This window comes from Gadus macrocephalus, chromosome 3 (genome assembly GCF_031168955.1).
Source record: "Gadus macrocephalus chromosome 3, ASM3116895v1".
NCBI classification, from domain to species: Eukaryota; Metazoa; Chordata; class Actinopteri; order Gadiformes; family Gadidae; genus Gadus; species Gadus macrocephalus.
The window spans coordinates 9129735-9153111 of NC_082384.1; the positions used below are offsets into that span (position 1 = coordinate 9129735).

Consider the following 23377-nt stretch of genomic DNA (forward strand, 5'->3'; position numbering starts at 1 on the left):
GTGTGTGTGTTCAGTATCTCTATTGACATGTTTTTGTGACATGCTGACAAATCTTCTGATAAAATAGTGGGCCGTCCAACATGGCCGCCTTCCGAGGTCAGACCAGGTCTCCAGCAGTGGCGGTGTCACGCTTTATATACCTGGCTACTTTCTATGTTCTACTGGTTCTCTTTGTGCTTTCACACGTTTCAAAGCCAGATGACTCAACTGAGACTAAATGGCTGCCCCACCCACCTGGAACTTGTCAGCATATCTTCACGTGCGCTTCCGTGTGTACGCCCTGATGCGAGGTGTGCTCTGTTGGTGTTTTTTTTTTCTCCATGAAGGCGTTGTCTCCTGAAATTATGTGTTGTTAAAGTTGTGTGTCCCAATACTAGGTGTGTCTGGGGGTGTATTTGTGGGTGTTGGTGTGTGTGTGTTCTATACTTGTGAGGAAGCGACTAAAGTCTGTGGTTGCATGTATATATGCGTTACTGACGTAAACAGCTGGATCGTGCGAGTATGCTCACGTGTGTTATGGGTGTGTCCACTGATGAGGGCGTGTACGCGGTTGGCAACAGGCGGCATGTATGAGGCCAAACCAGTTTTTCTTCTCCAGCTCTGAGAGTGGAGCGATGTGGAGCCGCTGTCAGTGTGCAGATCACTATGGGAGGCACAGAGACGTAGGCGCGCACACCCGACACACAGCATCCGACCATCATCCGAACCCCAGGGAAGACCCCAGGAAGGCCTCAGGTGAGAGTACGACGTCTCTCCCTCACATTGTGTGTCTGTACATGCGTTTATAGTGCAGGTGTGTCTGCTGGACTTTAAACTTTATTGCCTGAGAATGACGACGCCATGTTGGTAGTATCGGTCAAGCCTGGAGTTGTCAAACTGCTTTCTATGATACTCTTAATTACTGCAATACTCCGGACTAGCATTGAAATACATACTATAATGTCCCGGGCTGTTATTATAATGCATAATATAATGATAGAATATTATAATATAATCTTGAATACTATGCTCTGAACTAGAATTAGAATAATAAATTATAATAGTAGGCCTACTATAACACATATTATAATGCTCCTAAACACTAGAATATTCTGCTAGGATTATGATACATAATATAACACACATATTATACATTTACTTTATTAGGAACTAGTATTCTACTTATAATAGTATAATATTATAATACATACTATACTTGTACTGCTTGGGGCTTCTAAATGTAAACAACACTGGTCATAACTAACTGGTGTTAGCTATAACTCTGTTGTTAGCTATAGCTCTGGTGTTAGCTATAACTGTCACATGATTCTGGTACTCTTAGTAAAGGAAAACCAAGATATTAGATCTGTAAAGAACACTTTGGTTTGTTAACCACAATAGCCTATATAGTGCAATATTAAACAAACGGCTTCAGTTCAAGCTGTTAATGGAAATCATGGAAAACACAAATAGTTACTGAAGTTGTGAAAAACAGACAAACTCATTTGCTGAACTATCACACTCTGTTGCTAAGAAAATTACTAAATATCCTTGCATTACTTGCAGTCGTTTGTGGTCTGAGTGTTTTGGTCCGTCAGAATTTAGCTTTGCAGAATAGCCGTTAGAATAACGTTGGTAATAATACTATTGCTATCAGTGAAACCACCTCCTGAAGCTGTTTACCATTCAAGGACTTGAATGGTAAACAGCTTCAGGAGTTGGTTTCACTGGTCTGTCTGTTGTTGAGTCGAAGCCTGAACCTTCAGTAATCATTTATTCAGACATCACACTGTCATGTGACTGTCGATTAAAGACAGGGTGCGCCGGTACCGGTCCTACCCCAGGAATGAGAGGGTGGGGTCCAATCCTGGTTTGACCTGTTCCCAGGGAGTAACTTGGAATTCCTTCAGAATGCCTCTGATATCTCAAAACCGTGTCCAGTACTTGATGTTCAGTATTTTTGTCAATAATCTATTGAACCTCTCAATAGATGGATCCACTATTGAATCGACATGTATTTACTTCTAGTCCCTCCAGCTCTTCAATGCTAATATGTCTTGTGCTAGCTGCGCACTGAATGTTCAGCCTTTGACTCCTGCAGGTTGAATGCAGATGGATTCATCCCCACCACAGTAGCAGAAGACGGAGATCATGGTATGAAAGCCTAACAGAGTGTCATGGTGTAAAGATGTGCTTGAATATGCTCGCCCAGGTCCTCTGGCCTCCTCATCGCTCCTCAGGGCACCGGTCACTGAGACCTACAGGAGGCAGTGTTTGGCTTCCGCACCTCTGGAACAGTCTGCCAGAGGAACAATCTGTCAATATTTGTAACTTTTTTTTTAATAATAAAACGTTTTTAATGTACACTATTACACTTTTTTTATTTAGTAATGGATCAATGTATCTGTGAATTCTCATATTTTAGTTTCCTTTTTGTGTTATTTATTTTGAATTGTTGTAAAAAGCACTCTATGAATGATGATTGATTGATGAAATGATGGAGTTCCTGTTCAGCGTTAAATGGATGGGTGTTTTAAACGACATGTTCTTCTGTTTCCAAGCCAACTCATCGGCGAGGGAGGAGTATGTCGGACGGCCTCACCCTGGAGGAGTCCGCAAGCGGGGGACTGGTCGTCTCAAGCATTGGCGTTGGGTCCTCCTCCAATCAGGGGCTCCACCAAGGTAGGAACACTGATGTTGTTTGCCATGAAAACGAGTCTGATGAACAGTGGCTTTTATAAACCAAAAGGTTATCACCTTGTTTAAGAAATATGTATGTTATATGTTTATATTTGTGGTATGCATACATATATGCACAATAAGAGACCTTGAAAACTCCAAGCAACCTTTCGTGACCACATAATGTTTGAATTGCAGGGGATGAAATTGTGGGTGCATCGATTAATTTCGATGAACTGTCCAAAGAGGAGGTTTTGAAAGTACTGAAGCTGATGGAACCATTTAGCAACAACATGCAAGTCCTCACCAAGAACAACATGAGCAAGAGTCTCGGCAACCTGGATTCAGTCTCCAAGGGCCCAGGAGAGGTTAGTCCAATTAATCCCATGATAAAGTCACTGCTAAAGGGGATTCATGGTAAACCACTGTCACTAAATCATGTATATGTCAGATACATGTATGGTCAAATTGTCAAAAAAGGGGTCTTTCTGTTCCAGATGCTGAACGACTCCTATAGCCGACTCTACAATGCAAAGATCAAGAGGTTCATGAGGGATGGCCATGGAGGTGTGGGTGGTTCCAGCGATGGAGTGCGACACCCTCAAGGAAGCAGACCGGAGTTATCCAATTTAAGCCATATGACTGACAGTGGAATTCCTCGGCTTGGCGTTGATTTTGGATTACTCAAAACAAAGACTCCCAGAATGGACACACCGACAGCAGACGGAAACCTCAATTTGAAAACAAAATCTGAACTAAACTTGCGTCATTCCAATGGAAGTCTTCCTGGTTTGGAAATATATCCGACCGAGGGTAAGATCAGTGACCCAACCTTTGACGGCAATGCACCAAAAATAGAAATTGAAGGATCTAAAAAATCATTAAAAATGCCAAGATTTAAAATTCCAGACCTGGGTCTTAATGGAGCCATAACCAGACAGACAGATATAAATGTCCCAGAAATCTCTTCAGGTGCTATTCATGTCAGACCTTCCAAGAAATTTAGGAATCCTCCCCTAAATGTGGACAACCCTAATATGGGTTTACATAACTTTGAGTTACCTACAGTGACAAGGTCCACGGTAGACCTAAAAAAACCTGATTTAGATCTTGATTCACCCTCTGGAGAATTCAAGATGCCTTCATTTGGGCTGTCAGGCAAAAGACCAGATCTCAATATTGATGCTGACCTCAAATCACCTGACTTCAGTCTCAAAACTGTTAATACTCCAGGGCTGGACATCAACGCAGGCCAGAACACACCAAAGTTCAAGATTCCCAACTTTGGTCTCTCTAGCCCCGAAGCACAAGAAGGTGGTTATAGTGGAGATCTACAGGGGCCAGATATCAGCTTAGGAAAGAATAAAGCTGGATATCTGGAAACTGACATTGACCTTGATTTCGAGTCAACTAAACTCAAGCAACCGAGTATGGATATTGGTACCCCTTCTGGAAATTTCAAAATGCCAGATTTGAAAATGCCCAGTTTTGGATTGTCTGGATCAAAAGTAGAAGTTCCTGACCACGAGTTGCCTAACGTAAATCTCTCCAAGCTAAATGTTAACACCGATATGGAGATGAAAATGCCCTCAGCAAAAGTAAGTGCTCCCTCTGCTAAGGTCAAAAAAACCAAATTCAAATTATTTGGTACATTACCAAAGAAAAGAGATGTGGATATAAATGCAAGTGCAAAATCTCCAAAGATTCAGGGTTTAGAGTTTTCTGGAATTGACACACCAACCATTGATCTCACAGCTCCTAATCTAGACCTGCATGCTCCAGACATGAACGCTGATTTACCCAAAGGGAAATTCAAAATGCCCTCACAGAGCATGCCTAATTTTGACTTCAATACTCCTGACCTGAACATCAATATACCAACATTGAAATCACCAGACCTGAGCCTCAGTGGTCCAAACATAAAGGCTCCTGCTATGGATTTACCAAACATGGATCTTAAAGCTCCAAAAGTAGATCTTAACATGGGATCATCCAAAGGAATGTTTGATATGCCCAAATTTAAGATGCCAAATCTCCCAAACCTAAAAAGACCAGACATTGATGGCAACATAGATGGTTCAGATCTAGATGTGAATATACCAAATGTCAACATAAAGGGTCCCAAAGGAGGGCTAGAAATACCAGATGCTGATTATGACAGCCCGTCATTTAATTTTAAGAAGCCAAATTTGAAAATGCCAGATTTCGGTCTTTCAGCACCAAAGTTAGATAGTCCTGACTTTAACTTCAAATCCCCTGATTTTAATGTTTCATGTCCTAAACTTGGCGGTGGAATAAATACACCAGACCTCAATATGCCCAGACTTGATCTCAAAAGCCCCAACATGGACCTCAGTGGCCCTAACATTGATATGAATGCTCCTTCAGGGAAATTCAAAATGCCCAAGTTTGATCTCTCTGGCACACTGCCAAAAGGGGGAATTGAAGCCCCGAACTTGAACATGCCCAAATTGGATCTTAAAGCTCCTAAATTGGATGTGAATACTCCAGATGTGAACATTGGTTCACCCAAAGCAAAGTTTAAGATGCCCCACTTGAAGATGCCAAAATTTGGATTACCCAACATTAAAGGACCTGACATTGACGGCAACATAGGTGGTCCAGATCTAGATTTGAATATGCCAAATGTCAACCTCAAAGGTCCTAAAGCTGGATTGGAAATGCCAGATGCGGATTTTGACAGCCCATCATTCAAATTTAAAAAGCCAAATATGAAGATGCCAGACTTAAGACTTTCAGGACCAAAGTTAGATGGTCCTGACTTCAAATCCCCTGATTTCAATGTCTCTGGTCCTAAACTTGGCGGTGGAATAAATCCTCCAGACCTTAATATGCCCGGAGTGGATTACAAAAGCCCAAACATGGACCTCAATGCCCCTAACATTGATATTAATGCTCCTTCAGGGAGATTCAAAATGCCCAAGTTTGATCTCTCTGGCACACTGCCAAAAGGGGGGATTGAGGCCCCGAATTTAGACTGGCCAAAAATGGATCTGAAAGCTCCTAAATTGGATGCAAATACTCCAGATGTGAACATTGGTTCACCAAAGTCAAAGTTTAAGATGCCCGATTTGAAAATGCCCAAATTTGGCTCGCCAAACTTCAAAGGACCCGACATTGATGGCAACATAGGTGGTCCAGATCTAGATTTGAATATGCCAAATGTCAACCTAAAGGGTCCCAAAGCTGGATTGGAAATGCCAGATACAGATTTTGACAGCCCATCATTTAAATTTAAAATGCCAAATATGAAAATGCCAGACTTTGGACTTTCAGGACCCAAGTTAGATGGTCCTGACTTTGATTTCAAGTCTCCTGATTTCAATGTCTCTGGTCCTAAACTTGGCGGTGGTATAAATACACCAGACGTCAATATGCCCAAAGTTGATCTCAAAAGCCCCAACATGGACCTCAGTGGCCCTAACTTTGATATTAATGCTCCTTCAGGGAAACTGAAAATGCCTAATTTTGGTCTCTCTGGCACACTTCCAAAAGGGGAGATTCAGGCCCCGAACTTGGACTTGCCAAAATTGGATCTTAAAACTCCTAAATGGGATGTGAATACTCCAGATGTGAATATTGGTTCACCAAAAGGAAAGTTTAAGATGCCCAAGTTCAAAATGCCAAGATTTGGCTCGCCTAAAGTTAAAGGACCTGACATTGAAGGCAAAATAGGTGGTTCAAATCTAGATATGAATATGCCAAATGTCAACCTTAAGAGTCCCAAGGCCGGATTTGAAATGCCAGATGTAGATTTTGACAGCCCATCATTTCAATTTAAAAAGCCAAATTTGAAAATGCCTGATCTCAGTCTTTCAGCACCAAAGTTAGATGGTCCTGACTTAAACTTCGAATCCCCTGATTTCAATGTTTCAGGTCCTAAACTTGGCGGTGGAATAAATACACCAGACCTCAATATGCCCAGAGTCGATCTCAAAAGCCCCAACATGGACCTCAGTGCCCCAAACATTGATACGAATGCTCCTTCTGGGAAATTCAAAATGCCCAAGTTAGATCTCTCTGGCAGCCTGCCCGAAGGGGGAATTGAGGCCCCGAACTTGGACTTGCCAAAATTGGATCTAAAAGCTCCTAAATGGGATGTGAACACTCCAGATTTGAACATTGGTTCACCCAAAACAAAGTTTAAGATGCCCCACTTGAAGATGCCCAAATTTGGATCGCCCAACATTAAAGGACCTGACATTGACGGCAACATAGGTGGTCCAGATCTAGATTTGAATATGCCAAATGTCAACCTCAAGGGTCCTAAAGCTGGATTGGAAATGCCAGATGCAGATTTTGACAGCCCATCATTCAAATTGAAAATGCCAAATATGAAAATGCCAGACTTTGGACTTTCAGGACCCAAGTTAGATGGTCCTGACTTTAAGTCCCCTGATTTCAATGTTTCTGGTCCTAAACTTGGCGGTGGAATAAATCTCCCAGACCTCAATATGCCCAACTTTGATCTCAAAAGCCCCAACATGGACCTCAGTGCCCCTAACATTGATATGAAGGCTCCTTCTGGGAAATTCAAAATGCCTAAGTTAGATCTCTCTGGCAGCTTGCCCGAAGGGGGAATTGAGGCCCCGAACTTGGACTTGCCAAAATTGGATCTAAAAGGTCCTAAATGGGATGTGAACACTCCAGATTTGAACATTGGTTCACCCAAAACAAAGTTTAAGATGCCCCACTTGAAGATGCCCAAATTTGGATCGCCCAACATTAAAGGACCTGACATTGACGGCAACATAGGTGGTCCAGATCTAGATTTGAATATGCCAAATGTCAACCTCAAGGGTCCTAAAGCTGGATTGGAAATGCCAGATGCAGATTTTGACAGCCCATCATTCAAATTGAAAATGCCAAATATGAAAATGCCAGACTTTGGACTTTCAGGACCCAAGTTAGATGGTCCTGACTTTAAGTCCCCTGATTTCAATGTCTCTGGTCCTAAACTTGGCGGTGGAATAAATCTCCCAGACCTCAATATGCCCAACTTTGATCTCAAAAGCCCCAACATGGACCTCAGTGGCCCTAACATTGATATGAATGCTCCTTCAGCGAAACTGAAAATGCCTAATTTTGGTCTTTCTGGCACCTTGCCAAAAGGGAAAATTGAGGCCCCAAACTTGCACTTGCCAAAATTGGATCTAAAAGGTCCTAAATGGGATGTGAACACTCCAGATTTGAACATTGGTTCACCCAAAACAAAGTTTAAGATGCCCCACTTGAAGATGCCCAAATTTGGATCACCCAACATTAAAGGACCTGACATTGACGGCAACATAGGTGGTCCAGATCTAGATTTGAATATGCCAAATGTCAACCTCAAGGGTCCTAAAGCTGGATTGGAAATGCCAGATGCAGATTTTGACAGCCCATCATTCAAATTTAAAAAGCCAAATATGAAAATGCCAGACTTTGGACTTTCAGGACCCAAGTTAGATGGTCCTGACTTTAAGTCCCCTGATTTCAATGTCTCTGGTCCTAAACTTGGCGGTGGAATAAATCTCCCAGACCTCAATATGCCCAACTTTGATCTCAAAAGCCCCAACATGGACCTCAGTGGCCCTAACATTGATATGAATGCTCCTTCAGGGAAACTGAAAATGCCTAATTTTGGTCTTTCTGGCACCTTGCCAAAAGGGAAAATTGAGGCCCCAAACTTGCACTTGCCCAAGATGGATCTTGAAGCTCCTAAATTGGGTATGAATACTCCAGACATGAACATTGGTTCACCCAAAACAAAGTTTAAGATGCCTAAGGTGAAGATGCCCAAATTTGGATCACCCAACATTAAAGGACCTGACATTGACGGCAACATAGGTGGTCCAGATCTAGATTTGAATATGCCAAATGTCAACCTCAAGGGTCCTAAAGCTGGATTGGAAATGCCAGATGCAGATTTTGACAGCCCATCATTCAAATTTAAAAAGCCAAATATGAAAATGCCAGACTTTGGACTTTCAGGACCCAAGTTAGATGGTCCTGACTTTAAGTCCCCTGATTTCAATGTCTCTGGTCCTAAACTTGGCGGTGGAATAAATCTCCCAGACCTCAATATGCCCAACTTTGATCTCAAAAGCCCCAACATGGACCTCAGTGGCCCTAACATTGATATGAATGCTCCTTCAGGGAAACTGAAAATGCCTAATTTTGGTCTTTCTGGCACCTTGCCAAAAGGGAAAATTGAGGCCCCAAACTTGCACTTGCCCAAGATGGATCTTGAAGCTCCTAAATTGGGTATGAATACTCCAGACATGAACATTGGTTCACCCAAAACAAAGTTTAAGATGCCTAAGGTGAAGATGCCCAAATTTAACCTCCCAAATCTAAAAGGACCACAAGTTGGTGGCAACTTCGATGGTCCAGATCTAGATATGAGTATGCCAAATGTCAACCTCAAAGGTCCTAAAGCTGGATTTGAAATGCCAGATGTGGATTTTGACAGCCCGTCACTTAAATTGAAAAAGCCAAATATGAAAATGCCAGACTTTGGACTTTCAGGACCAAAGCTAGATGGTCCTGACTTTGACCTAAATTCCCCAGATTTCAATGTTTCAGGTCCTAAACTTGGTGCTGGAATAAATCCCCCAGACCTCAATATGCCCAACTTTGATCTCAAAAAGCCCAACATGGACCTCAGTGCCCCAAACATTGACATTAATGCTCCTTCAGGGAAACTGAAAATGCCCAAATTTGGTCTCTCAGGTACATTGCCAGAAGGGGGAATTGAGACCCCGAAATTGGACTTGCCAAAAATGGATCTTAAAGCTCCTAAATTGAATCTGAAATCTCCAGATGTGAGGATTAGTTCACCCAAAACAAAGTTAAAGATGCCCCACTTGAAAATGCCCAAAATTGGCTTATCCGACATTAATGGACCTGATATTGATGGCAACATAGATGGTCCAGATGTAGATTTCAACATGCCAATGGCAAACATTAAAGGTCCAAAAGCTGGAATTCAATTACCAGATGGTGATTTTGATGGCAAATTTAAAAAGCCTAATTTGGGTCTTTCTGGACCAAAATTGGATGCCCCAAGTTTTGATATGTCTTCACCAAGACTACCAAATATGGCTGTAGACACTCCAGAGGGGAAGTTCAAAATGCCAGACATAGGTTTCTCTCGACCAAAAGCAACCGCACCAGACATGGACCTCTCTGTTTCTAAATTGAAAGGCCCCGGTCTGAAGGGCCCAAAAGTTGAAATCAATGCTCCATCTGGTCGGATGAGGACCCCTCAAGGGGCGAACGTGGGTCTTTCTGGTTCACTACCAAAAGGGGAAATGAACACACCTAAATTTAACCTAAATGTCCCTCAAATAGGCATTGGCTCTCCAAAGAACGTCAAAATGCCAAAAGCAGGGATCCAAGGTGGATATATTGATGTAAAGAGACCCTCAGGAAATATCCAGGCTCCTCAACGTGACCTTGATTTCCCTGATAAAAGATTTAAACAGCCTCAATTTGGGAGCCCAAACTTTCAGGCTGGATCTAATATGGACTTTGATGCAGCTCGTCGACAACCAAACCTGCCAATGCTAAGTGCTCCAAATGTAGACCTCAACAGAATGAGGCCCAGTATCCAAAGCCCTCAGTTCAACATGAGAGCTCCAGTTCTTGACATTGATGCTCCTGCACTGCATTATAACAAGCCCTCTTATAAAGGTCAGAGGTCAGATCTTACAGGCAAGAAAACCCCGGGTTTAGATGGCAATGTAAACTTGCAATATAGAATGTCTCCTGAGATACACCCAAGGGGCGATCGTCACGGCCACAACAATCAACCATACCGCCATGGTTCTGATCCCAATGCGTATGTTTTTGGTTCTGATCTCAACATCGATGACTTCACTGGAAGGGATCATGTCCCCAGGTCCAGGGCACCCCAACGAGATCGCGCTATGGGCAGGGTTTCAGGGGGGTTCAGGGGTCCGAGTTTCAACGTAGCAGCCCCCAGGCACCAGTCAGGGGAAGGGTTAAGCCAGGGCTATGGAGTCTCCCCAGCAGGGTTCCATATGGACCCGCGGGACCCAAGACATCAGGTTTACAGAAGGTCTGCCGAGGGACCGAGGAAGACCAGGCAGCCCAGCGCCAAGCTGCCCACAGGACATAGAAAACCATCTGACGAGGGTTATTTTGTTACAGTTTTCCCCACACAAGGGCAAAATGGACTTATGCAAAACCGCAGACCAAACACATTGGGGAGACTCGACTTCAATCCACCCAACATGGACCTCGAGGTTCCAGATGCAAATGAAGACGGCTCGACATTCTGGTTTTCTAAGCTCATATAGGAGACAAGGAGTACGACTATCTCTAAACACAGTTAGACAGTTTTCATGTAATAATAATAATAATAATAATAATAAATGTGTCATGTGTCATGTGTTACATATTTGTTGCCCTATATTTGTTGCTAAACCTTTTGTATATATTTCTTCAATATATTTGCGTTATGCATTATAAAATATGTACTTTTGCACTCATTGTCATCATCAATGTAAACATTTGGGAATTCAATGTAAACATTTGACATGAAACAAAATGTTTTTTTATGGATTGGAAATTTAGTTCTTAAGTTATTTCTTGAATATTTCCATATATTAAAATTGGGTGTATTAATAAGAGTATGTGTAAAATATAATCTGCCATTTTGTTTGCTGAATATACATTAATTTACGATTTACAAACCAAAAACAATCCAACCGGATTACAGGTGCATTGTATTCATTATCAAAATTGAAATATAAACGTTGAAACATATATTTTTAACTGGCAGATAAGCATGTACTTAAAGTGTATTTTGTTATATATTTTAATAAAAATGATATTAAACAAATTGTGCTTCGTTGAATCAAGTGGCACCACAGAGCAAATCTCTCCAAAACCCAGGCATCCTTTTTTTTTTTATAGATATATTTTATTTAGATATTTATTCGCATAAGTAAACCGTAAAATCATAAAAGTAAATATATTTTATATATGTAAACCGACCGGGTGACCTCTGCTGTGTTTTAGCTCCGATCTGTTGTTCCTCTGCTAATCACTAGGGGGGCGCAGGTTTCCTTGTATGACGCAAAAATTGTGCGACAATCCAGGCAGCTTCACCATAGCATGGACCACATGACCTTTTGATACAAACATTTAATTGTATAACCTGAAATGGATTTTTAAGAGGATAAAGTCTAATATATAACAACCACGCTTCTTGCACATTCACAATGCTTCGTATATCTGTAATGGCGTGTAGCAGAGGCGTCGCTAAAAGGGTAAGCACTGATCTGCTAATTCATTTGACTGACACTGTCATGTTTGATTCTGAACGCTGGACGTGTCTTTGTAGTTCATGTCATCAATGTCTGGAGAGAGTTCGTTACCTTCAAATTTACGGCTTCCCTCAAACCTCGTGGATCCCTCAAGAACAAGTACGTGAACACGTTTTAGAACGACGCACATTGAATGTCAAATCAAACGCTAATTGCTGTGTTTCTTACTTGATAAACACAAAATTACGAGTCCCACTCATGGTTGTCTGTTTATTCTTATTATAATGTTATCACTGTCAAAAGCGACCTGCGGTGAGTTCAGATAGCTTCTTCCTCAAGGAGCTGTCAGGTTGGGCTCTGGACATTTGGGGTTGAACCATGTGTAAGGTCCTTGATAAATATTCAGGAATATGTTGTGTGTGTGTTTGTGTGTATGTATGTTTAAGAAATCTTGTATATGAGTATAACCTAGACAAAAATAATATCAAATAAAATTGTTTGAAACTACAACATTAGAAACATTACCATCACTCTCACAGACGCTCATCAATTTACACACTAAAAGGTTTGATTTCAAAATGAAATTGTCCAATCCATCCACTTTTAAAGCATGTTTCTGATTTGATGTATTTGTTAAATAGTTTAACCCACTTGTCTATCTAGAACGCCCCCCACCGCCCGCAGACTCCTCCCTGCCCATCATCAGAACATGTGACTCGTCTGTCCCGGCCCACCTGAGCCCGCTCCTTACCTGGGTGGAGTCCTTGGCAGCCCAGCAGGGAGACCCCGTGGGCCTAGCCCAGCTACACCCAGACGTGTTCGCTGTGCCATCCAGGTACAGCTCACACCCTAAGCACTGATTGGTCAGATCATTTTCTATCACTGATCTGCAGGAAAAAACAGGAAGTGACCTCACCAGGCTGTGGTGATTGTGGGAACACACACAGCTTTTTGACTGCTGGCCTGTCAAACATTCCTTCAAGATGGATTTACTAATATTGTCTTCCCAAAGAGTGAACTATCTGTAGCTTTACCTTTTTGTAATCATCACATCTCTTCTGTTCAGGCGTAGTTAGCCCATCCTATCAAAGAACCGTTTGACTTTTAATGTAAAACAAAATGAGAAGATCTACATTTTTGTAGTTAACGTAACTTTTTCTCAAAACATAGTATATTGTGCTTAAATCATTTTGTTTTTGCTGTTGAGAATAACATGAAAGTAAATCCTGAAGTCCACTTCAGGTACATTCTCTTCGCTGAGCAGCAGATCAGCTCTAACGTCTCCTCTCTCCTGCAGGCTGGACATCCTCCACCAGGTGGAGGTGTGGCAGAGGAGCTACAAGAGAATAGTAAGCACTTAACGTAACACACCCACAGTATTCTTCCATTTCAAAATGTAACACGCTCAGTTAGTTCAAAACATTAAATGAACAGCGCAATGGTCAATGGTGAGCAGGTAGAGGTTAGTTTTACACCTACACCCTAACCAATGCTAGACCATCCAAAGTGTATGATTTATAAAACGCTTTAATAGTTCAAAGTTCCTAAAGTAAAACAAGTGAAGGTCCACTAGATGTTGAACTTCTGTCCCCTAGAGTTACGCAAACACCAAGGTGAGGTCAGAGGTCAGGGGCGGTGGGAGGAAACCATGGCGACAGAAGGGCAGCGGGCGCGCTCGTGTTGGCAGCATCCGATCGCCGTTGTGGAGAGGAGGTGAGTTGACACGGCAACCAATCTCTTCCACTAGTGGTGTAAGAGTTGTAAAATGTTGTCTTAAGGAGATGTTAAAAGGACACCTATTTTAGGATGAGGGGTTTGTCATTACAAGCCAATTAAAATAATCCACCCGCTAGGGAGAGTCCCGTGGTATGATGGGTAGATCAATTCTCGGATCACATCCCTGTGGACTTAGTCTATCCATCTTACATTGGAGGAACTGCCACAAGTAGATCCAGTTTCAAATGGCTTGTGATGGCTAAGGATCTGCACACCTGTCAGGCCCTTGGCTCTCAGCATCATGTCAGGTGAAAAGTGGTCAAAGAGTCAGGTGCTGCTTGCACTATGAGCCAACATCAGGCCACTGAGCCATAAGACCACATAACACAACACTTTCAACATAACATTGTTCTTGACATTGTAGGCTCAAATGCAGATCTTTTTTGTGATGTATTTAGGCAATATATATTTTGTTGTTGAATTCCTAGTGTTCAATGACTGCCTGTTCTTTACTAATTATAAACGGGAATGGACCGATATTGCGGGTTTAACCCACCAGAAATTCAACTCTGCTACATATGTGAGGTGTTTGTTTGGGCCATGTGAGATGTTCGTATACTAAGGTGTATTGTTCCTCTCCCAGGGGGTGTGTCCCATGGCCCTCGGGGACCCACCAGCTACTACTACATGCTGCCCATGAAGGTGCGCGTGATGGGCCTCAAGGTGGCGCTGAGCTCCAAGCTGGCTCAGGTAAGGAGCTAGCTAGTAGCATGACTCTAGTGTGGGTAAAGCAGTGATTCAGGGTTGTATTCTGGCACAAGACACGGTCTGAACTCTGCTGCTGTGAGCATTTCTATTTTAATGTCACATGGTTTTACGATTTATTATGTCATTGAGCATATGCTTTCTGCTGAAGTGTTTATCAGCCCCCTCTAGGGCCTAGTAGTAAGGGCATTCTGAGGTTCTAGGTTCAAGCCCTACAGGACCATAAGGTAGGTCAGATCTGGCACACATCAGTTCACCTTTCCGATAGCAGCTCTAAACAGTTGTTGGTGCAGTAATTGAATCATATGTTGCTACCCCAGAATTTATGCTATGTTCCCATTGTTCCCAGCCTCACTCCAAAATGTCTGCTGAATGTGAACTGGACTACAGAGAAGTGGTAGTAATTCAGCTCTTCTCACGGTGCGGTGGCTCCTACAGGACTATCTCTACGTGGTGGAGTCCCTGGACCTGCCCACACCAGACCCCCAGTACATCCTGGACCTCCTCAGACAGAGACACTGGGGGCAGTCGCTGCTCATCGTAGACGCGTGAGTACCAGACTTCCACGTCCTAATCTTTCAGCAGATCCAACCAGGGGTTTAACATCATAGTTTAATTTTTCTTACAGTGAATCAGATACATTAGAGCAGGGAGGGGGAATATTGGGGCATCTCCCTCTAGGATTCAGATGTGGGCTCAAACCCAGAACCTCCAATGAGTTAAATCACCCAAAAGACTGAACTACCTGACCGCTACATTCCATTATGGGATGGAGTTCTATAAAAAGCTTGTCTCAGGTTGTCTGATGGCAGACAATCTCAAATCTGGCTGAGAGGGGAACGTTTCGCTTCCTATTTGTTCTGAACAATCATTTTGCAGCAAGCAGGGATAGGACTGCTTGATCCTAGATGAATGCACTTTTTTGTCCTCCCAGATGTGACGAGCTTCCAGAAAACCTTCTGCAGGCCACCGCCAACCTCAAGACGGTCAACATCATCCCAGCCATCGGTACGTTTCACCCTAGTTCTACACCGGCACGTGTATGCAAGGTAACACTTGGTGCAACGTTTGCATGACTTGTGTCTCCTCAGGGCTGAACGTGCACAGCATGCTGAAACACGAGGCCGTGGTTCTGACGCTGGCCGCCGTGCGCTTCCTGGAGAGCAAGCTGCTGTGGCACGACGAGCGCTACACCCCCCTGTACCCCTTCAAGATGCCCTACTCAGACCTCCCTTGACCCGCCAACATGTTAAATTAAACAATCCAGTGTCAGTCATGTCTTTAATACATTTGTGTGAATAAATAAACCATGTGCTTATAAAAACAGTATAAAAGGTGGGTGTGTTTTTAAAAGCGGTAGTTTTGTTTGGGCGGAAGCAGTCCGTTGGCGAGGTCGTTCCTGACCTCCCAGCGCAGAGCCGAGCGTTTTTTGTCCGTGGGGACGATGTAGGAGTTGGGTACGTAGGCCCGCCGTGGCCGCGCCTAACAGAGGAGGACACGTTCAGATGAACAGTATAGGACTTAACTACCAAGAACAGGTTGCCTTCATCAAATTGAAAACTATTTTACAACCTGGTGTGAGGCTGGTCGTAAACCCATTTCATCTATCCACTGGTGAGTGTCTACCCAGATGAATGATGAACCGACAGCACCCATCATTCATCTGAATGGATTTCACCGGTGAATTGATTTTGAAAGGGCTCAGCCACACATAAATAAGGGGCCTGTAAAACTACGAATCCCATGTTAATGTAAGTCATACTCACTGGTGGAGCTTGGTAGGCCAGCTGCTCCTGAGAACAGAAGAATTATGTTAACATCTCCATGTTGGAGCAGAGGAGAAATATAACAAGCCTGATTTACCACGTAACTACATTTAAATTCATTAAATATACACAGAAATGTTTGTTTGAACCACCAGGCACTGGTGTCTAGACCTCTAGGAACCTAGGGACTTCTTAAAGACATGGAGGCTGTACATAGTATCTCAACATTGTTCAGTAGGACTGGTACCCTGATCTCCCAGCGGAGCGCTTTCCGGTCCTTCTCCCCTGGAACCTTGAACATGTCCCACTCCTGTTTGTACTGAAGATACCTGCAGGAGAACCACACTAGAGTTAAGATACCTGCAGTAGAACCATTGAGAACCACACTAGAGTTAATATGCCTACAGTAGAACCATTGAGAACCACACTAGAGTTAATATACCTACAGACAGAACCACACTAGAGTCAATATACCTGCAGTAGAACCATTGAGAACCACACTAGAGTTAATATACCTACAGACAGTAGAACCACACTAGAGTCAATATACCTGCAGTAGAACCATTGAGAACCACACTAGAGTTAATATACCTACAGACAGTAGAACCACACTAGTCAATATACCTGCAGTAGAACCATTGAGAACCACACTAGAGTTAATATACCTACAGACAGTAGAACCACACTAGAGTCAATATACCTGCAGTAGAACCATTGAGAACCACACTAGAGTTAATATACCTGCAGTAGAACCACACTAGAGATAAGAGGACATTATGAAAACAAAACTTTTCCAGGGATTTGGGATGTTGTTTTGGGTCCCACACGCATACAAACTTTGAAAAAAGTCTGTACATGAATTTTTGAGTAAGATATGCATTTCTGAAGATACCCCGCCTACAGTTACCAAACGAGCGAGTCAGTTTCGGCGCCCCCTCCTACGTAGTAAGGGGGCATACTTGAATATTACCTCCCACTTCCCCACTTCCCCACTCCCCTCCAATCAGAGCGTAGCTACGATTTTGTGGACCAGTGGACGAGCAGCTCTGGCGGGGGGAACTCGGCGGCAGCCCGGCAGCACAATCCCTTTCTCTGCCGGACTGCCGGTGCAGCTCAGCTCCCGGAACACAATCCCTTTCTCCTCCATGTCGCGGTTCATGGACTTCAGAGAGTCAAGGCCAAAGTTCCTCTCCCCCAATTCTTCTCAACCATGGCCGAGATTTCCCCCACTACGAGTCTTTACTTGTTGTGGAAGTACCAGAGATGTCAGACGCAGTCTTTATGATTCATAATATCATCCGAGGCGCACATAGCTTTTGGCCGTGATATTAGATATAATACAATATAAATACCCATATATAATATTATTATTATATTATATTATATAGATAGAGCTCCAGGAGTCCAACAGCTTCAAAAACATGTTTTCTGGAACTCAAATACTATGTTTACGTGTTTGAGAACACCATAATATGTCTCCTTTAATGTACCTGCAGTAGAACGACACTAGAATCAAAAAACGGACATAACTGCAGTAGTACCATAGAGAACCAGTGAAGGTAGAGGCATTACAGTAAAGGTGGGGGCGTTACCTGGTCAAAGGGTCCATCTTCTTCAGGTTCCTGGTGTGAGGGTGTCCAAGCACCGGGCGGATGACTGATCAATGAGAATGATTGATCAATGAGAATGATTGATCACATTCATTCTGAGGAATGTATGTTGATGTATGCATCTTGCTCTGTGTGTCACTTACAAGACTTGGGTCTGGGTTTCAGCGCCCTCTCTGTCTGCATTCGGACCTGAGCAAGGAGACGGAACATCATGCTCATTATACTTAGGATCATAAAAGACTCTAGACTTTAGCTAAAAATAACAATGGAAATGAAAGCAGAATAACAGATACATTTCAGATAAATAAAGATGACCAACTAAAGCTGAACTAACAAAGGACTAACACATTTTAAGATTTTGTTCGGAAAAGTTGGCAGATAGTCCAAGCTGAGTAAGATGCATTGAACCAAGACGATAACACATGAGATGAAGGTAGCTGAACTAAAGGTATAGCTGCTTTGTCTTCAGTCGGGCCAGATCGTTGTGGTTACCCACCATGTCTCTGACAAACGACTCTAAGGCGGTGAGCGAGAGGCCGGACGAGCTGCGCCCGTCGCTCTGGCTCGTGATGTCATCGCTCTGGCCGGTGACGTCCTCGTTCTCCGTCTCCTCGTCGCCGTCGTCGCCATTGCGATGGGCCGATGCGGTAGCCACCCGCAGACCTCCGAGCCTCTCCTCTAGGCTGCTGACGTCTAAGGGGTTCAGAGGTCACCATGAGCTCAGCAGCATGAGACTCCTTCAGTTCTTACACATCTCATCCTCCCCACAATACTGTCTCACACCCAGAAGAGATGTGAGGTGTGGGGGGTAAAGGTCATCAGAACACAGCATGGAGGGTCCATCGGGGAAAGGACAGCTCTATCAATGAAGACCCTCATGGTTTATAACGAGCTACACCAGTTAAATATAGACATGAAAATATGTCTCCAAGTTATTTAAACATCGACCACCATGTCTATTGAACTCCGTCAGGGCACCTCCTGTTCAGTTGACCTCATCATCATCATCATCATCATCATGTCTTAAGCAGGAAATGAGACCAGACCACCTCAGAACAGTCAGCAGCAGGGCTCAGGACTAGACCACAACTGTCTAAATTATAGTTTTTGTGGTCAAACTCTGCCGTCCATAACATTTTAAATAATGATTCCTCCGTGGTCGACCCAGGAGGGCTGGTGTGTACCCGGGTCTCTGGGTCCCAGGCTATCCCACAAGGCTCCAGCACAGCCAGGCTCCGGGTGGGAGTCGATGAAGCGGACCTCCGTGTTGCTACAGAACGCCCCTAGCTCCTGCTCCGGCTCCTGCTCCGGCTCCGGCTCCGGCTCCGGCTCCGGCTCCGGCTCCGGCTCCGGCTCCGGCTGCTGGTCCCGTCTGTCTGTCCAGCGCTCCTCTAGCGCAGACCCACTGCGGCACTCGTCTCCCTCTGACCTCCAGGGGCACTGTTCACCGACGCCAGCCTGCGGGGGAGGAGGATCCTCGCGTTGATCGGCTGAATACTTCCCGTCTGGCGCTGGACACTTCCTGTCTTCTTCTCCTCTCCACTCCTCTTCTTCGAGGCCAGGTTGGCTGCGATGCCCCATCCCGGACAGGGCCTCACTTGGGTCGGGTGAGCGTGGCATTGGCCGGGGGGGCTCGAGGTGGGGTGGGGGGGAGGGGTCCCCACAGTAGAAGCGGTAGAGGTCTTCCTCGTCGCTCTCGTCTCCCGCCAGGGTTTCCCCGTCGAACTCCGCGATGGTGCCGGCCTCCGTGTCCTTACCGACCGAGTCCGGTCTGTACGTCCCGTACCCGGATGTCAGGTGACTCGGGGCGGGGCTGCCGCGGTTCTCACCAGCCAGCCCTTTGTCACCGTCATCTTCATCCTCAACAACACTGTCACTCACACCGCCACCGTCAGCTTCATCACCGTCAAGGCCATTGTCCTCAACGTCCCCGCCACCACAGTCATCGTCAACACTGCCATCATCATCATCAGCTCCACTGTCTTCATCATCGCTGCCAACATCTTGATCCCCACCACCATCTTCTTCATCACTACCTTCATCATCACTGCCATCTTCATAACCTTCCGCATCAATTTCATCAGAAACACTATCTTCATCCTCACTGCCATCTTCATCGTCACCATCCTCTTCACCCACGCTCCCATGTGAACAGTCTCCGGTGTGGCCCCTGCTCTCCCATTGGCCGGCGGGTGGAGGGTCGGCTGATGCCACCGCCGGGTTCAATGGAGCGCTCACAGAGCCTGGTGCCGCTGCCGAGCCTTCCCCACGACCCGCCCGCTCCACGACCTCTAGCTCCTCCTCTCCGTCGGACCAGAAGGAGGAGGAGTGGAGAGAGGAGCGGTCGTTCCCGCTGCTCTCCTCGTCGGCGCCGGGACACAGCTTGTACATAGCGGCCCAGGCAGAGAAAGAGAGAGTAGCTGGTCTGAGCAGGAGCCGTCCAGATGGCTCTGGAGAGGGCATCTTAAGAGGATTAGGCCAATGAGCCGGCAGGTCCGAGAGACGGCTCCATCTGCTGGTGGCGGCTGGGAGCTGCACCCATGAGCGCCACCAGAGTATGTTGTCCTTCTAGCCTTGTGAACTCTTAGCAACCCTCTAATTAGATGTCCTGGGAGCTGCAACCACTGGTGCCCCAGAGTAAGAAAGGTTTCGGAGGAGTTCTCCCGCAGTGAAGAGGAGGATACAAAGCACTACAAATAAATTGGAGCCTCATTGTAAGACTATTGATCATGTGTCCCGGGGTTCAGAATGCTAATTTGATTTGTGAAAAAAGTGGGTTTTTTACCTGAATCTTCGCTGTGAACGGATTCGTTGCAAACAAAGAATTGTCCCTTGTGCTTCCTATGGAAAGACAAGGCATTTTACACGGTTAGCGACACGACAGATTGACGTTTTTTAAGAGCTAGGACTACGATGTGTTCAAACATCAAGAGCAACCTCCCTTCCCTAATGTCACGACATGCGTGTTATTACCTCAGGACCTTCCTGGTGATGAAGGGTTTCCCCTGGCCCCCTCCCTCTGGGCTGGATGCCTGGCTCGTGGGATGAGACAGGCGGTCTGAGCCGGGGTCTGAAGGCACCGGTGATTCATGTGTCCCAGGGTCCGGCAGCAGGTGGAGCCTGTGGGGGACCTCGGAGGGCCGTAGGGTCCTGGGGGCCACCGTGTAGCAAGCATAGGAGTCCTGGGGGTCCGGCTCTTGGTTCAGACGCCAGGAAGAGAGCACCTGTGTAGGAATATCACAACTATTAGTCTTCTGGTCTCCTGTACCCTAACAGCCAGCACCCCTTAGGAGACACCAAACTAGGGGTCTTCCTTTGAACTAGTCCTAGATATACTAGATACAAACGTTTATTAGTGTATCTCCACAAATGTTTCATTTACTATTAAACTAATTATGGGTCTTTCAGTAGATTAAAGGGACATTCATACTCCGGATTGAAATCCCAGAAGTGAATCAACCGAAGAGCCTTGGCTTTATACTTAATGAAAGGCCTCTTCGTACCTCTCTGTGGTGGTCCCCGGTTCCAGCGTTGAGGATAGATCCTTCGCCAGACCAGCTGGGGAAGCACTGAGGCCCTGGCAAAAGAACAAGTCAGTCCAAGTGTGAATCAGGTGCTCATTCCTCCCATGCATCACCATGCCTTATCCTAATAAACGCTAACAACCCTCCGCCTCATCCTCCGATCAACCCCCTGATCTTAACGGTCGTAGGACGTAACACAACAGCCAATCACAAACACAGCAGCTCAGTCTCCCCCTGTGTTGGTCAACATGGGGGTAGCGCTGCTATGCACTACACTGAGAAGAGAATGATGCTCAACGCTAACAGCACAGCAATGTACATTTACATTTAGGGAATTAAGTAGACGCTTTTATCCAAAGCGACTTACAATAATTACATTTGTCAGAAGAAAGAGAAACAACATTGTGGGCTCATATGGACATTGGTGGACACATACACACAAGTTATAAGATACGCCAGTAAGTAAAACTCCAAAAATAATCCATTCCCTTACCAGTCTCCTTAGTGTACGCTGGTGGGCTGGTTGTGATGTGATTCGCCCCCAGCTGAGACCGGTTGCTGAAGTTGAGCTCCCTGGAGGAATCAAGGATCTTTAACTTCTTCTGTTGGATCAGCTCGTCCAAGTCTAATGTAAAGAATAATTAGGAGTTAAACCACTATGGTATGTAATACCAACACATATAAACATGAATATGTCACCTATCACTCTTTGTGATAGGTGACAAATACACTCTTTGTGATAGGGGACACTTTGAGGTGATGGGGCCCGATGATGCACACCTCGTTTAAATTCCCTCAATCTGTGTTGAGGAATATTTCTGTATCCCAGGACCGCCAACTGTTCCTGAATCTCATCCTCAGAAAAGTCCAGGCTATCCATCCTACAAACACACAAATGTGTAAACATAAATTAGACACACTGACGAAAATATATCTACATGTTACGCACGCAGACACAAATATACATATATTACACACAGTCACGACACACATTCTAGATATATTCACACACACACACACACACACACACACACACACACACACACACACACACACACACACACACACACATATTCATTAATTTATTACACACAATATATATATACATGTATTACAGTCACCGACACACTACCATTCACACACACACAAACACATATTTATTATATACACTGACACACACATATTACACACACACACACTCTCACACACACACACACACACACACACACACACACACACACACACACACACACACACACACACACACACACACACACACACACGCATATATAATAATAATATTACACACACACATACATGGTTTGTGTGTGCGTGTGTGTATCTATCTATATCTATATATTGTGTGTGTGTGTGTGTGTGTGTGTGTGTGTGTGTGTGTGTGTGTGTGTGTGTGTGTGTGTGTGTGTGTAAACACAGACAGATAGATGGATAGATATAGATATATTTACACTTACACACACACACACACTAGGTATACACACACAGACATACACACAACTAAGTTGGTTTAGATAAAGTGAAGTTTTCCTACCTGTACACACACCGCTAGTGTTTCAGAATAGTTAAAAGTCCGTGGTCGCCATGCTAGGTAGCTAGGACAACAACAACCGTTAAAATGCTTTCAAACGACGCCCTGCTTTCCTTTCTTCTTCTCGATCTGGACAGCGGGAAACAGCGCCACGTCAAAACAGGCAGGCGAATCCGTGAATTAAAACTTATAATACTATCATACTATTCCATAAAACTAAACAAATAGCCAAAATGATTTACAAAAATCGAAACGTATTCGAAAGTTAATATGAAGGTTGAAATTACTATTCATGAAACGATTCTGAATATTTTTTTGGATTGAATTTGTCTAGCCTCCCAGTAAATTGGTTAATTTGATTTAATAACTTTGGGTTTTACCCCCTCTGAAATCATTACGAAATCCCACAAATCCCACCTTCTGTGGAGAAAATGTCCTTCCCTTTTGGGCACCTAAATGCCCTGCTCCAATCACTGCTCGACCCTGGCAG

General features: G+C 44.5%; 3 protein-coding genes across 4 annotated transcripts; 2 read left to right on the forward strand and 1 right to left on the reverse strand.

The window, feature by feature from the left end:
- The first annotated feature begins 120 nt into the window (after positions 1 to 120).
- Positions 121 to 11530, forward strand: si:ch211-69b7.6 (neuroblast differentiation-associated protein AHNAK). Its single transcript, XM_060047081.1, has 6 exons — positions 121 to 290; positions 599 to 735; positions 2081 to 2133; positions 2541 to 2661; positions 2857 to 3026; positions 3156 to 11530. The coding sequence occupies exons 3-6, from the start codon at positions 2131 to 2133 to the stop codon at positions 10983 to 10985; spliced, it is 8124 nt and encodes a 2707-aa protein (XP_059903064.1). The 5' UTR covers positions 121 to 290; positions 599 to 735; positions 2081 to 2130; the 3' UTR covers positions 10986 to 11530.
- A 206-nt stretch (positions 11531 to 11736) lies between these two features.
- mrpl4 (mitochondrial ribosomal protein L4) lies at positions 11737 to 15733 on the forward strand. Its single transcript, XM_060047090.1, has 9 exons — positions 11737 to 11960; positions 12035 to 12116; positions 12621 to 12792; positions 13255 to 13306; positions 13553 to 13670; positions 14317 to 14423; positions 14877 to 14986; positions 15373 to 15446; positions 15530 to 15733. The coding sequence occupies exons 1-9, from the start codon at positions 11913 to 11915 to the stop codon at positions 15673 to 15675; spliced, it is 909 nt and encodes a 302-aa protein (XP_059903073.1). The 5' UTR covers positions 11737 to 11912; the 3' UTR covers positions 15676 to 15733.
- Positions 15706 to 23031, reverse strand: hyls1 (HYLS1 centriolar and ciliogenesis associated). Of its 2 annotated transcripts, XM_060047088.1 has the most exons (12): positions 22891 to 23031; positions 22119 to 22219; positions 21832 to 21963; positions 21318 to 21391; positions 20788 to 21038; positions 20600 to 20655; positions 18311 to 18507; positions 17958 to 18003; positions 17797 to 17860; positions 16452 to 16533; positions 16205 to 16231; positions 15706 to 15920 (listed from the first exon to the last, which is right to left on the reverse strand). In XM_060047088.1, the coding sequence occupies exons 2-12, from the start codon at positions 22216 to 22218 to the stop codon at positions 15786 to 15788; spliced, it is 1164 nt and encodes a 387-aa protein (XP_059903071.1). In that variant the 5' UTR covers position 22219; positions 22891 to 23031; the 3' UTR covers positions 15706 to 15785. The 2 variants fall into 2 exon arrangements, with proteins under 2 accessions (XP_059903071.1, XP_059903069.1); XM_060047086.1 differs by lacking the exons at positions 20600 to 20655; positions 20788 to 21038; positions 21318 to 21391; ... (1 more) ...; positions 22119 to 22219; positions 22891 to 23031 and adding an exon at positions 18999 to 20588.
- Positions 23032 to 23377: the final 346 nt, after the last annotated feature.

Coding starts and splice junctions, on each gene's coding strand:
- si:ch211-69b7.6 (XM_060047081.1), top strand. Junction 2,662..2,856: donor CAATCAGGGGCTCCACCAAG/GTAGGAACACTG, acceptor TTTGAATTGCAG/GGGATGAAATTGTGGGTGCA. Junction 3,027..3,155: donor TCTCCAAGGGCCCAGGAGAG/GTTAGTCCAATT, acceptor TTTCTGTTCCAG/ATGCTGAACGACTCCTATAG.
- hyls1 (XM_060047086.1), bottom strand. CDS start 20,277: ATGCCCTCTCCAGAGCCATCTGGACGGCTCCTGCTCAGACCAGCTACT. Junction 18,508..18,998: donor CCTGGGACCCAGAGACCCGG/GTACACACCAGC, acceptor TGAACCCCTTAG/ACGTCAGCAGCCTAGAGGAG. Junction 16,232..16,451: donor CGCTCCGCTGGGAGATCAGG/GTACCAGTCCTA, acceptor TTCTGTTCTCAG/GAGCAGCTGGCCTACCAAGC.
- mrpl4 (XM_060047090.1), top strand. CDS start 11,913: ATGCTTCGTATATCTGTAATGGCGTGTAGCAGAGGCGTCGCTAAAAGG. Junction 13,307..13,552: donor AGAGGAGCTACAAGAGAATA/GTAAGCACTTAA, acceptor TCTGTCCCCTAG/AGTTACGCAAACACCAAGGT. Junction 14,987..15,372: donor TCGCTGCTCATCGTAGACGC/GTGAGTACCAGA, acceptor TTGTCCTCCCAG/ATGTGACGAGCTTCCAGAAA.